Source organism: Haliotis rufescens, unplaced genomic scaffold, assembly GCF_023055435.1.
Source record: "Haliotis rufescens isolate VD_foot unplaced genomic scaffold, xgHalRufe1.0.p SCAF_1, whole genome shotgun sequence".
NCBI classification, from domain to species: domain Eukaryota; kingdom Metazoa; phylum Mollusca; class Gastropoda; order Lepetellida; family Haliotidae; genus Haliotis; species Haliotis rufescens.
Genome location: NW_025963779.1, coordinates 22,577,673 through 22,590,498, shown reverse-complemented (window position 1 = coordinate 22,590,498; position 12,826 = coordinate 22,577,673). Strand labels below are relative to the sequence as shown.

The 12,826-nt window shown below is 42.0% G+C and overlaps 1 protein-coding gene across 1 annotated transcript; it reads right to left on the bottom strand.

The window, feature by feature from the left end:
• Positions 1 to 730: 730 nt before the first annotated feature.
• On the bottom strand, positions 731 to 7,646 carry LOC124131582 (cathepsin B-like). Its single transcript, XM_046494936.2, has 9 exons — positions 7,493 to 7,646; positions 5,211 to 5,333; positions 4,208 to 4,432; positions 3,614 to 3,729; positions 3,371 to 3,455; positions 2,891 to 3,035; positions 2,363 to 2,476; positions 1,298 to 1,426; positions 731 to 1,039 (listed from the first exon to the last, which is right to left on the bottom strand). The coding sequence occupies exons 2-9, from the start codon at positions 5,331 to 5,333 to the stop codon at positions 963 to 965; spliced, it is 1,014 nt and encodes a 337-aa protein (XP_046350892.2). The 5' UTR covers positions 7,493 to 7,646; the 3' UTR covers positions 731 to 962.
• Positions 7,647 to 12,826: the final 5,180 nt, after the last annotated feature.

Sequence of the window (12,826 nt, the reverse complement as noted above, 5' to 3'; positions counted from 1 at the left end):
TAAAATACTTTATCTGGATATTAGGTCTGTGTAAGCTTACGCAACATTATGTGTGGCACCAGTTGAAGCCAAACAAAATAGAACCTCACATGATATGATGGCTTTCCGCCTTCCGGTATCCGTCACTCCTCAGTGTGTAGACTATGACATAATTATTCCAGGCGTAGCGCTAAGATCTCTTTGCGTATCGGGATCCTGGGACATACAGTTCCCAGTGCAATCTCCTGGGTGAAAATAATTCTTGATTCACGAAATCACTGCTATGGAGTATGTATATATGTATATATGTGTATAATTGTAGGCGTGGTTTCAAAACATGTCTGAATCTAAGAGGTGAAATTGAGTTTAACGTCGCGTCCAAGATTATTGCACTTATATAGCGACGTGCATGCACGTGTATGTGTGTGTGTGGCTGCTTGTACTAGTCCGGACTGATGCCGATTTATAGTGCTAGCACACTGAGATACCATGCCGCAGTTTAACATGAATACCCCACTCAGACACAGTATACTGACTCCGAGCCGACCAGTCCTTGTTTTAGCCCCTTAATGCCGAGCGCCAGACAGGGTAACAACAAGTACAATCTTTTAACGTCTTTTTGTATGACGCGGCCCGGGATCGAACCCTGGACCTTCGGCTCTCCGGGCGGACGCTCTACCACAAGACCACGGAGGCGGTCCTGAATCTAAGAAGATTTACTGTATAGTCATACAAGACAAATATCAACACATTATTTAAAATATGTTTTATTACATTTAAATGCTTGGTTCATGTAAATTGAACATCAAAATTTAAACTCAATAAAAAAGGGTGTCAACTGGACAGTATGAAAATAAGAAAGACAAGCTCTGTATACAGTTTTGATGTAAGTACGTTAGTCGTTGAATAACAATGAAACAGCATCAAGATATGTTCAGATGTAAGGCCAAAGGGTTTATGTAATACAGAATACAGGTTTGAATTTACAGTTTGGGGTCTCCAGCGACAATCTGTGACTCGATGCCACATTCACCATTGCCTCTCTTGATCTTAAAGAATCCTGGAACAGAAAAAAGTATTATTGTTATTATTAAACAGACAGTACATCTCAAGTTGCATGCAATAACAGCAAGTTCAGATCAGCCATTGTTGACTGTGTGCTCGTGAGGGTGTGGACACAGGTGGTGCAGTCCAATAACTGCAAGTTAAGGCCAGCCATTGTTGACTGCTCGTGAGGGGGTGGAAACAGGTGGTGCAATGCAATGACAGCAAGTTAAGGCCACTTCATTATCACTGAAACACATAGAATGTACACTACCTCCCATGCCCCAGTCGGCGTTCCAGGAGTTGGCTACCAGCCAGTACTGTTCTCCGTTCTCGACGCCCCAGCCAAGGATCTTCACAGCATGTCCTCCAAGAGCCTGGCCGGAGGTGTGGCTGTACACGCCTGCATCACAGAGTAACATGATCACAAGGGAGTCCATACTGCAGCAGGATAGGGACAGAGTGACAGGGTCATGAGGGAGTCCAAATTGTGGACGTATTAAGGCAGACGTTGAACACATATCTGAATAAGAAAAACATACACAACACACAAGCCCACTTTGCAATCTACTGGTGCACAACCACAAGGCAACCACACTGCTACCAGGCAACCACACCACCACTTGGCAACCACACTGCCACCATACACCCACACCACCAACATGCAACCACACCACCACTTGGCAACCATACCACCACCAGGCAACCACACCACCAACAGGCAACCGCACCACCAACAGGCAACCGCACCACCACTAGGCAACCACACTGCCACCATACACCCACACCACCACCATGCAACCACACCACCAACAGGCAACCGCACCACCAACAGGCAACCACACCACCACTAGGCAACCACACTGCCACCATACCATCACACCACCACCATGCAACCACACCACCACTTGGCAACCATACCACCAACAGGCAACCGCACCACCAACAGGCAACCGCACCACCAACTGGCAACCGAACCACCACTAGGCAACCACACCACCACCAGGCAACCACAACCCCACTTGGCAACCATACCACCACTAGGCAACCACACCACCACCAGGCAACCACAACCCCACTTGGCAACCATACCACCACTAGGCAACCACACAACCAACAGGTAACCAACCCACCACCAGGCAACCACACCACCACTAGGCAAACACACCACCACCAGGTAACCACACCACCACCAGGTAACCACACCACCACCAGACAACAATACCACCACCAGGCAACCACACATCATCAAGCCCACAACATGGCTCAAACCTCAGTCAACTACAATTCCATGTTATGAAATGATGGATCTATATGATGAATTGGTATATCCACCCACCAGATTTGTATGTGGGGAAGTCGCTGTACACAGTGAAGGCTGCTTCCACTGGTCCGTTCTTGTAGATCTCTGCCATGATCTGGTCCACGCCACGCACAGAGTAGGATCGGGACCCTGCAGAAGGGAGACAACCACTGAGCATTTTCTCACATTTTCTGATGACACAATGAATTAACCGTGAGGGATTTTTACCTATTTGTAGAACAGTGCAGGTGTCAACATTGACTGCGACAAAGGACACTGTCCCTACATGACTTGTTTGTTTGTTTTTGTTTTATGCTGCTGTCAGCCATATTCCAACTGTATGAAGGCTTTATCATGGTGGCCTGTAAATAATTGAGTCTGGGCCAGACAAACCATTGCCGATGACACGCAATCAACCAAAGTCACCTGACCACCCAATCAAAATTCGGTGAATCCTTTACAAGTAAAAAGCTTAGGACCAACCCAGGTCCACACAGTGTAACTTCACCACTACACCAATTATTAATTTCTGTATTGTTTTGTTTTTTTTTAATAATAACTTACCATAGTGTTTGTCATTTTCATAGGTGATATTGTAGCCCGCCTCACACTTCTTTTCACACTTGGGGGTCTTGGAGTCTCCGGTGCAAGGCTTGTACTTGCCGGGAACATGGTGGTCGCACTTGGCCAGCAGGTAGGGTTGGCATCCCTGACACACAGCAATGTTACTGATCACTCTTTGCAAAGTACAGAGATGTTTATTTACATCACACACACAAACACACACAAACACACACACACACACACACACACACACACACACACACACACCTGTGAAAATATTCAGTCATAAATCTTACAGACATTGCAGAGATATTATGACGATTTTATTGCAGCAAGAATGTTTTCACGGTAGTCCCTTTTTTGTTCACAACACTCTTCAATGCTAAGATATTCTCTCATTGATTGAATGTACATCAGTTCATGGAAATTGCTAAGAAGAACTTAAGTTCAATTGAGAAAATGCTTTGAAGCTTCACTGACCTCCTTGGAATCGAACTGACCGCCAGTGACGATGCCTTCTTCCTCATAGTACTTCCATGCTGCTGTTGGGAAACCACCGTCACATCTATCAACAAATGATGACATTCCTATTGGTCAAGGCGACCTACATCTTCAATCCAGACAAATGACTCTTATCAGTCCTTGGAAAATGACAAAAATTAAGAAAGGAGATGTATATTTTGATAAAAGTGTTGAAATTTGGCTACTGCTCCTGGTACCTACCCATTTCCACATGTCTTGCAGCAGGTCAGCAGGTTCTCTGCTGAGATGTGGAAATTCTTAGCTCCTTTAGACAAGATACAGATTCTGTCGGTCATTGCCTCCACAGCACCAAAAGCCTGCATCATGGGTAAATTAAAATTGTAGCCAAAAGAAAATCGTTATAACAAAGATGACAACAGGTTATGCCATCATGCCTTGGTAGGAATTCGTATAGATACCATTTAAAAAATCTAGCTGATAGATGAACATGAGGGGGAAACTAATCACATTCGTATCTCTTGCATTGATATACTGCAGGTTTCCAAAAACACCACACATCTGCCTTAAGTATATAGCTCATGCGAGAACATTGACCATAGTAAACAAAAAAGTAAACAGCCTTTGGTGTTTGGAAGGTCATCATGGTAATGGAAATAATTCTTGACTTTATCTTTCAAAACAAACATTCTTTATTTCACTTGCCTGGCTATACTTGAGGAAAATATGTTTCTGAAATGTAGCATGTTGATCTTTTACCACAACACAGATGTATTACCCAGCAAGTTTGACCAACAGTTCAGACAATTGCTACACTGAGCAATTACTAAGTCTTACCCAGCAAGACCCACAGTTGGACTGATCACGGACTTCCTTCAGGGACGGGCAGTTGGCCCACTGGGTACGAGCATCAAAGTTCTCTGGCAGGCTGATCACGGACAGGTCGTGTGTCTTTTTGGGCAGGATATTGTTCAGTCTCTGACTCTCACCATTGATGTCGTACACGCCCAACAGACGCTTGAAGTAGGACTGGGGCAGGGAGGGATGGAAGTTTCTACCAGCCTGAAATAAATATAGTCAAGCTGCGCTGAAATAGCTGAGATGGCCCACTATCCCTTGTTAAAATGAGAATATGTTATAAGATAAAACTGCATGGTATCAGTTCACTCATAATCAAATAAATGTTTTTTTCCATAAAGGATTCCACCTTGGTTTGATATGGTTGTTGTTTAACGCCGCACCCAGCAAAATTCCAGCTATATGACGGCGGTATGTAAATAATCGAGTCTGGACCAGACAATCCAGTGATTTACATCATTAGCATCGATCCACGCAATTGGGATGCGATGACGTGAATCCTGATTCTCAGATGTCAGCTAAGGGTGAAACAATACACTGAAACTCCGATGCGCCACAAACAGTGGCCTTCGGTCTGATACATGATACATATGGACCTGTATCTTGATACATGACGATATAAAATGCAGATTTGTTATTCTTATTTAAATAGGAATAAGCGTGATCCCGAAAGGCCGCCCTTGCCCTACACGCCAGCTGTTTGGAATCAGTCGGGCTTCCCTGTTATTGTTTTGTGATGGACTCCGAACTGTCAACCACACCAGAATCAGTTCGTTGCCAATATTTCACTTGTCTGTGGCCTTTGTGATGGTACTCTGGACCCGTTCCACGGAGCTATCTTAGTGCTACGACTATCATAAATATATGTTAGGGTATTGGGAGTTACGATCATTTAAGCGTAAAGATCGCTTTGTGGAACTTGGCCCTGATGTATCGAGATAGTGTCTGAAATTAACGGCCAGCTGCACCATTAAAAACCGACCTTCCATGTCCTCTGCATTGTGTTGATTCTTTCAATCATGACCTCTTCTGTGTTTATCTGATAGTATTCAGGTGCCGCCATGGCAGCCACAGCCAAACAACACACAACCAGGAAAACCTTCATCTGAAACATACAGGATAGTTCACATTATCAAGGATGGTGTCCGTCAACTCAGCTTTGACTAGAGGTGGGGTGAAATTGGCGTTTAACATGTGTATGGGGGTTGAAATGTTTGTACCAGTCCAGACTAATGTCGTTTTTAGAGTGCTTGCCCACCGGGTTACCATGGCGCAGTTTTACATGGATACCCCACACAGTATACTGACTGAGACGAAAAGTCCTTGTTTTTTCCCCCGCTGAGCACAAGGCAGGGTAACAACAACTCTAACAAGTTGGCATGACGAGACCGGATATCGAACCACCGACCTTCCGATCTCCGGACAGTCGCTCTATCGACTCGCTACGGAGGCAGTATCTTCGATTGGATGAAGTCTTGCTTTCCAAAATAAAATAATATCCAAATCCAGGATACAGAGTAGATTTTATTTCTTACCTTTGGTGTTCAAAACGTCTGTTTCAGTTCAACTGTAACAGATTCTTTGTTAAGGTTCTGACAAGTATTTATTATGAAATGTGTGTTTGTTGTGAGGAAATTCATTATCTCAATCCGGTGGGAAAGTTATCTCGTGTTTGTACCTTAAGGGAATTGATTGAGATGTGGTTTTTTTTAGGAAACTGCTTGAGATGTTTTTGTTCTGAAGGAACTGATTGAGATGTGTCTTTGTTGTAAGGAAACTGCTTGAGATGTGTTTGTTGTGAAGAAACTGCTTGAGATGTGTGTTTGTTGTGACCCCATAGCATCCCAACAGGAGACTCCATGGCATCCCCACAAGTAACTCAATGGCATCCCCACAGGAGACTCCATGGCATCCCCACAGGAGACCCCATGGCATCCCCACAGGAGACCCCATGACATCCCCACAGGAGACTCCATGGCATCCCCACAGGAGACTCCATGGCATCCCCACAGGAGACTCCATGGCATCCCCACAAGAGACTCCACGGGGTGTGTGTTAATGAGTTAAAACCTGGACACCACTTTACCCTAAAGTGTCCGAGTTTAATACCAGACCCTAAAATCGGTCATTGGTGTGGCCATGAGGTTGGTCATATGTTAAGGTTTGCATCATGTAGATAGTGTCTGTCTTGTGATATAGTCCCACATTATCTATGATAATACATGTCCTGCATAACCTGTCTATCTGACAGCCTATTGAGGCCAAAGACTGTACCACACCATCACTGAGATAATACACTCCACGACCAGCTGAAGACAACACTGTGTACTCCAACATTACTGATCAAATCTGAAGACATTTCTTCTTACTATTGAAAGACTCAGTCAATTAGTATAGATTTACACTGTTTCTTGTAATCTTAGAACAATATGGAATTTAGACGTGAAGCAAGTGTTGAATGTTACACAGGTGCGGATCCAAAACAGTATTTACTATTTTTTTCTTAATTTTTGTCAAAATTGAGAAGATTCTTTTACTATGAGATATATTTTCCTTTTCTCTTGGCAATAGTAAATTAATAATAAACAAGCCACATATACAATATCAGCTTTTGTCAAGAATCAGATCCTAAAACGACCACATGATATAATAATAATATTTTGTTAGGGAGAAACGGCCCGACTCACTTAAGAATATATTCCCAGAAAATATTCGATTTAACACCTAAACTATAAGATTAATGTTTATTCGCTAAAATCGTTTTTACAGAAAGACACCCTTTTCACAATGTGATATTAGCATATACGCGAGACGCGTTTCATATATTCGCCCAATCGGAAACAAAGCACTGATTACTTAATCGGCAATTCCTAACAGCGAATCTTGAGACGGACAGCGGTATCGACTGTTATCTAGCGATGTGTTATGTAACGCTTAAACAACCGCGGGGTTTCCAGGTAGAGGCAACAAAATGGATCGAGTGGTCAGGCAAATGCGTGGATCGATGCACATGTTGTAAATCACTGGATTGTCTGGCCGGGACCCGATTATTAACAGATCACCGTCATATAGCTGGAATATTGTTGAGTGCAGCGTAAAAAGAACGAAAACATTCCTAAATGTTGATATATACGTAGTAAGCAAAAGGCGGAAGTAAAACTAAGCTATAAGTGTTATTTAGTAACTGGCAAGCGTGTTTGTACAACGAAATGTGCACCAATATAAGTGTTAAATTCTTAATATGTTAAGTAAACTTCACACAACCTTTCAATCTGATCCTCACTTCTGATCTTCAGCCCTGAGATAGCGGATCTTTATATACAAGGAAAATGGGTCACACTTTTGTGTCATATGACTGTCATGTGGTATGTTTTGATTGGTCGATTGACCCTCAGTTATTATGAGCGCTGAGGAGAGTTCGACGTCACATGCTCCCACACGTGATGAGTGCCAGGCTGCCCAGCTGGCGTGACATAAAAACACTGAAACGATACAAGTGAACATATGCTACATATGTAAACACATCGAATACATGGATGCAATAAAGCGTAATATGTACCTGTAGTATCAGGACTGAATCATGGGGGGGGGGGGGGGGGGGGGTCATAAATAAAATGTCGATATCAGCTGCACACGGGGGGCAGTGAGAACAGCAGTACTCCAAAATGACAGGCACAGGAAAGATAGCGAGAGTTTAGTCTTCTTTTTCTGCTATTTCAGAGCTCTTAATACCGTATTCGACGTAATAAGCGCCCCGCTCTAATATATTTGCTAATATATTGACTAGTGAACAATCCCAATTAATTAGCACCCCTTCGGATTGATCAATGTACACAAGACTTATTTATTCGCGTATAATACGCACTCGTGTGTTATGTGCACCCTTAATTATAGGCAATTAAATTCTGGAAAAATATATATGTCGTATATAAACATTTCAGGCTGTCAGCATAAACCACGAAATTTATCTTTCAACTCTGTTGTTTTTCACCAAAATAATATTCTAATAAGAGCCCCCTATTTCTAATTTTGAGAGCACCCTGGGCGCTTATTACGTCGAATACGGTAATATATTTTCCACTTGGCACTCAGCCAAACAGTACGTCATATCTCATTCTATAAGATGTTGATGTCATAGAGGTCCTTTAATTCACACGAGGACCAGTGTGAAAGGTAACTGCAGTTACCGTACTCCAAAATGGCGGACACACTAAAGATGGCGTAGTATGTTTTCCCTGTTATTTTAGAGCTCTTAATAACATGTTTTCAACTTGGCACTCAGCTAAACAGTACGTCATATCTCATTCTATAAGATGTTGACGTGAGTGTGTTTTTAACAGCCCATGTTTTTTCTAATCTCCATATGAAATATGTAAGCGAGACACGATAACTCTAACGTTGAAAAACTGTAACTCCAATCAATAGACCCTACATGTTATCAAGGTATCTAGTGTGACGTGATTCCGACCTTACGTCACAATAAGATTCGAATGACGTCAACAATGTCGTCCGGATGACGTAAACAATTCATCGGTTCTCGTAAAGTGATATTTTCACTAGTGCACACACGGTTTGATTTCATTTCTTTGTTATTTCTTACCCTAAGTGTTATACATATAGAATACTAAACTCGATCCCGTGTAATACAAATCTTATGAAACGAGTGAATATCTCGTCATATACCAGAACTATTTACTCGTTTGATAAAGTTGGTATTACACGGGAGCGAGTTTAATATTTTATTTTTTACTTGCTGCTTATAACTTTTAAACAAAAAAACAACAACATTCACTGTCGTTTGTGAATAGGCAGACATGTATGCAACCAACAGCATACTCGCGTAAGAACTTTTCTGACACTCGTTTCGTAAATTCAGTATGGCACACATGCTCGTACACTAATCTAATCTCTTCTCTTACAACATATTTACCGTTAACAATGCGCCTTACAACATGGGGGTTGCCGTGTCTCGCTTACATATTTCACATGGAAATTAGAAAAGACATTGGTTTCTCTAAAAAAAATATCGAGTTACGGTTCTCTCAAACATTACCGAGCAACCGTTCTCTCAAACATTACCGAGTAACCGTTCTCTCAAACATTACCGAGTAACCGTTCTCTCAAACATTACCGAGTAACCGTTCTCTCTAACATTACCGAGCAACCGTTCTCTCAAACATTACCGAGTAACCGTTCTCTCAAACATTACCGAGCAACCGTTCTCTCAAACATTACCGAGCAACCGTTCTCTCAAACATTACCGAGCAACCGTTCTCTCAAACATTACCGACTTACCGTTCTCTCAAACATTACCGAGTAACCGTTCTCTCAAACATTACCGAGTAACCGTTCTCTCAAACATTACCGAGCAACCGTTCTCTCAAACATTACCGAGCAACCGTTCTCTCAAACATTACCGAGCAACCGTTCTCTCAAACATTACCGACTAACCGTTCTCTCAAACATTACCGACTTACCGTTCTCTCAAACATAACCGAGTAATCGAAATCGAAACCAACCGCAAGTATAGGCTTGCATCAGTAGAATTGTGATACAAAAATGGTTTGAACACAGCAAACATATCGAAACACTCCATTCTTTTGACAAAAGTGATCTTACATTTCTTAAAAAATACTGATACCTTTTGCACAAAACACAAATACCGTTTAAATTTCTTACAGGCAACCCGCAAACTGAAAGTTTTCAGTTCCGGAAAAGCAAAAGCCATCAGTTTAGCAGTTGCCTGGTCTATGTGCAAAGTTCTATGCAAAGCCTGCATGTGTCGTGGATCGGGATATGTGAGCGTCGAGCTGAGAGAGTGAACACCTGCATGCCATGTGGGACGGTGTATCTCAATGTCAAGGTGAGGTGAGGTGAGGTGAAATTGGGTTTAACGTCGCGTCCAAGATTATTGCACTTATATAGCGACGCGCATGCACGTGTGTGTGTGTGTGTTTGTGTGTGGCTGCTTGTAATAGACCGGACTGATGCCGATTTATAGTGCTAGCACACTGATATACCATGCCGCAGTTTAACATGAATACCCCACTCAGACACAGTATACTGACTCCGAGCCGACCAGTCCTTGCTTTAACCCCTTAATGCCGAGCGCCAGACAGGGTAACAACAAGTACCATCTTTTAACGTCTTTTGGTATGACGCGGCCGGGGATCGAACCCCGGACCTTCCGCTCTCCTCAATGTCAAGTTGACTGGTAGGGGCTGTTATTTGAGAGGAATTATCTATTCGTCACAACTCCGTGCGTACCATCACATATACCGAGCTGTTCTAACATACTTACTTACTTAAATTGGGAATTTAACGTGCGCTTTCCGACATATGTGTATTTTGCGCACGGGTCCGCCAGGCCATTTAGTGATTGGTCGAAAAGGGTATGTCCAAAAAGGTGAGGCAACCCAGGGTGACTTTTTAAGGTTGGTTGGTTTGTTGTTTAACGCCGTACTCAGCAATGTTCCAGCTATATGACGGCGGTCTGTAAATAATCGAGTCTGGACCAGACAATCCAGTGATTAATATCATGAGCATCGATCCACGCAATTGGGATCGATAACATGCATCAACCAAGTCAGCGAACCTGACCACCCGATCCCGTTAGTCGCCTTTTACGAGGTTGCTTACTTAATTTGCACAAATTTGGAATTTTAAAATATGTCATGCAAAAGGTGTGGGGTGGGGACTAAATGGAGTTTTGTGAGTTTATAGGGTTTATAGACAGCTTGTTTGTTGTACCTTTTTAGATGCGGCCAAGTAGGCCTGTTTTGATTAGATAGATGCCTTGTGCTTTAAAAGTTTGTAAGTCATTTAGGGGGTTTGGTAGCGTTGCTAGTGTAATTTGTTGTTAATAATGTGTGCAATATAGTACTACGTGTTCAGGAGTTTCTTTTAAGATGCAGTGGGGGCATTTACCGGTTTGGTGTTTTTTAGTTCGGTGCAGGTGGGAGTTTAGCTTAGTGTGGCCTGTTTGTAGTTATTACTCGGTTATTTATTTTGGTTTTATGATGACTTTTTGTTATTTTGTAGCAGATGTTTTAGTTTGCTGTCAGATTTCTGATAGATATTTTGCCACTTTTGGAAGATTTCCCCCTTTTTGATACTTTCAATTTCGTTTTTTTTTCATATTGGTAGGTTGAGGCTTACTTCTAATTTTAGTGCTGATTTGTCTGCTTTGTCGGCGTGTTCGTTGCCAAAAACTCCAACATGGGCAGGGTTCTAACATTTTATGCGAGCTAAATATAGTCTGTAGTAGTGCGGTGGGGAAGCACTTTCACTTTGATTAGACTTCGTATCAATTACCAAACTTAAATAATGATATATTATGCTGGGACAGACAGCCACAAGTGGGACGTCTCGCACTGATTTACAGCTCGCTTACAGCTTCTGCTCTTGGTCGTTTATCATTTACTGGTTATTCGGTTTTACATTGCAAGGTAAACTCCAGTTAAATGCTTCCGTGTATAATTGCTTGTCAAATATTAATATTGTTATAATCTGATACTGGGTATCGCAAGTCAACAGGCCATTTCAGTAGCAGGAAACAGATAGAATACATTTGTGAAAAAACGGGGAAGTTAGGTACTTTTTAAAAATTTCGTTTTAGTCGATACAATACCTCTCTGCGAGAACACTTTAACATCTTGTGACATTTCGCTAATAATTCATCAACTCGCTACCGCTTGGCCACCGGAACAAACATATATGGAGATCGTGCTTTTAAATGTCATGTAATATCATGACACGCGTGATAACATATGTTGCTTTTATGATGAATTGGTATGTGCAATATCCTGAATGATTGAAACACACACATTGCCTTCTTTCCCACTTTTCTTTTTTAAATTACTAACAAAGGCTCAACCCCTCCACCCATTGGTCAGCCTACATAGAGTATTTGCTGTAAACCAGAGTTTAGAATCAATATATATATACACTCTGAGAAACGCTCATACGGGCCTGTGCGACCAGAGCATTTTCACCATTGACACAAAATGTTTGTGACGTTTTGGTATTTTCCACAAAACAATTATTTTTTTGCCATGGTCAACAATCTATTAATGTTTGGCATATTTATGAACAAACTATTCATTTACAACACTCAATGGATGCTTTCCTATGTTCTTTAAGTAGTGTAACGTGTAACATTAGTATTGAGTGACATCCGGCTCTTTTCAGAGTGAATACTTTGATTCAAATTGAAACCTTTCACTTCTTGAATCTTGTGAGCAGAAAACCCCAAGGATCGGATGTCGTAACCTTGATCTCTCTGCATGGTCAAACCCAAGTGCACCATGCCTGGTTCTGACAGGGCAAAGACAATAAACAAGAGTTAATCTGGGATTCAAACCCACACAAGGCAGATCATAGCATCTAGCCGAATCTCTCTTTATGTAGGCGTGGAGTCATTAATTTCTCTGTAAATTCATAGTACGCAAAAAGTGAGTGAGTGAGTATGGTTTTACGCCGCTTTTAGCAATATTCCAGCAATATCATGGCGGGATATACAAAAAGAGTTATTATAGAAGAGGTCCGAATCTTGTGCCTTGGAAAAACATTTGTTTCCATAACCTCACAAACCACACA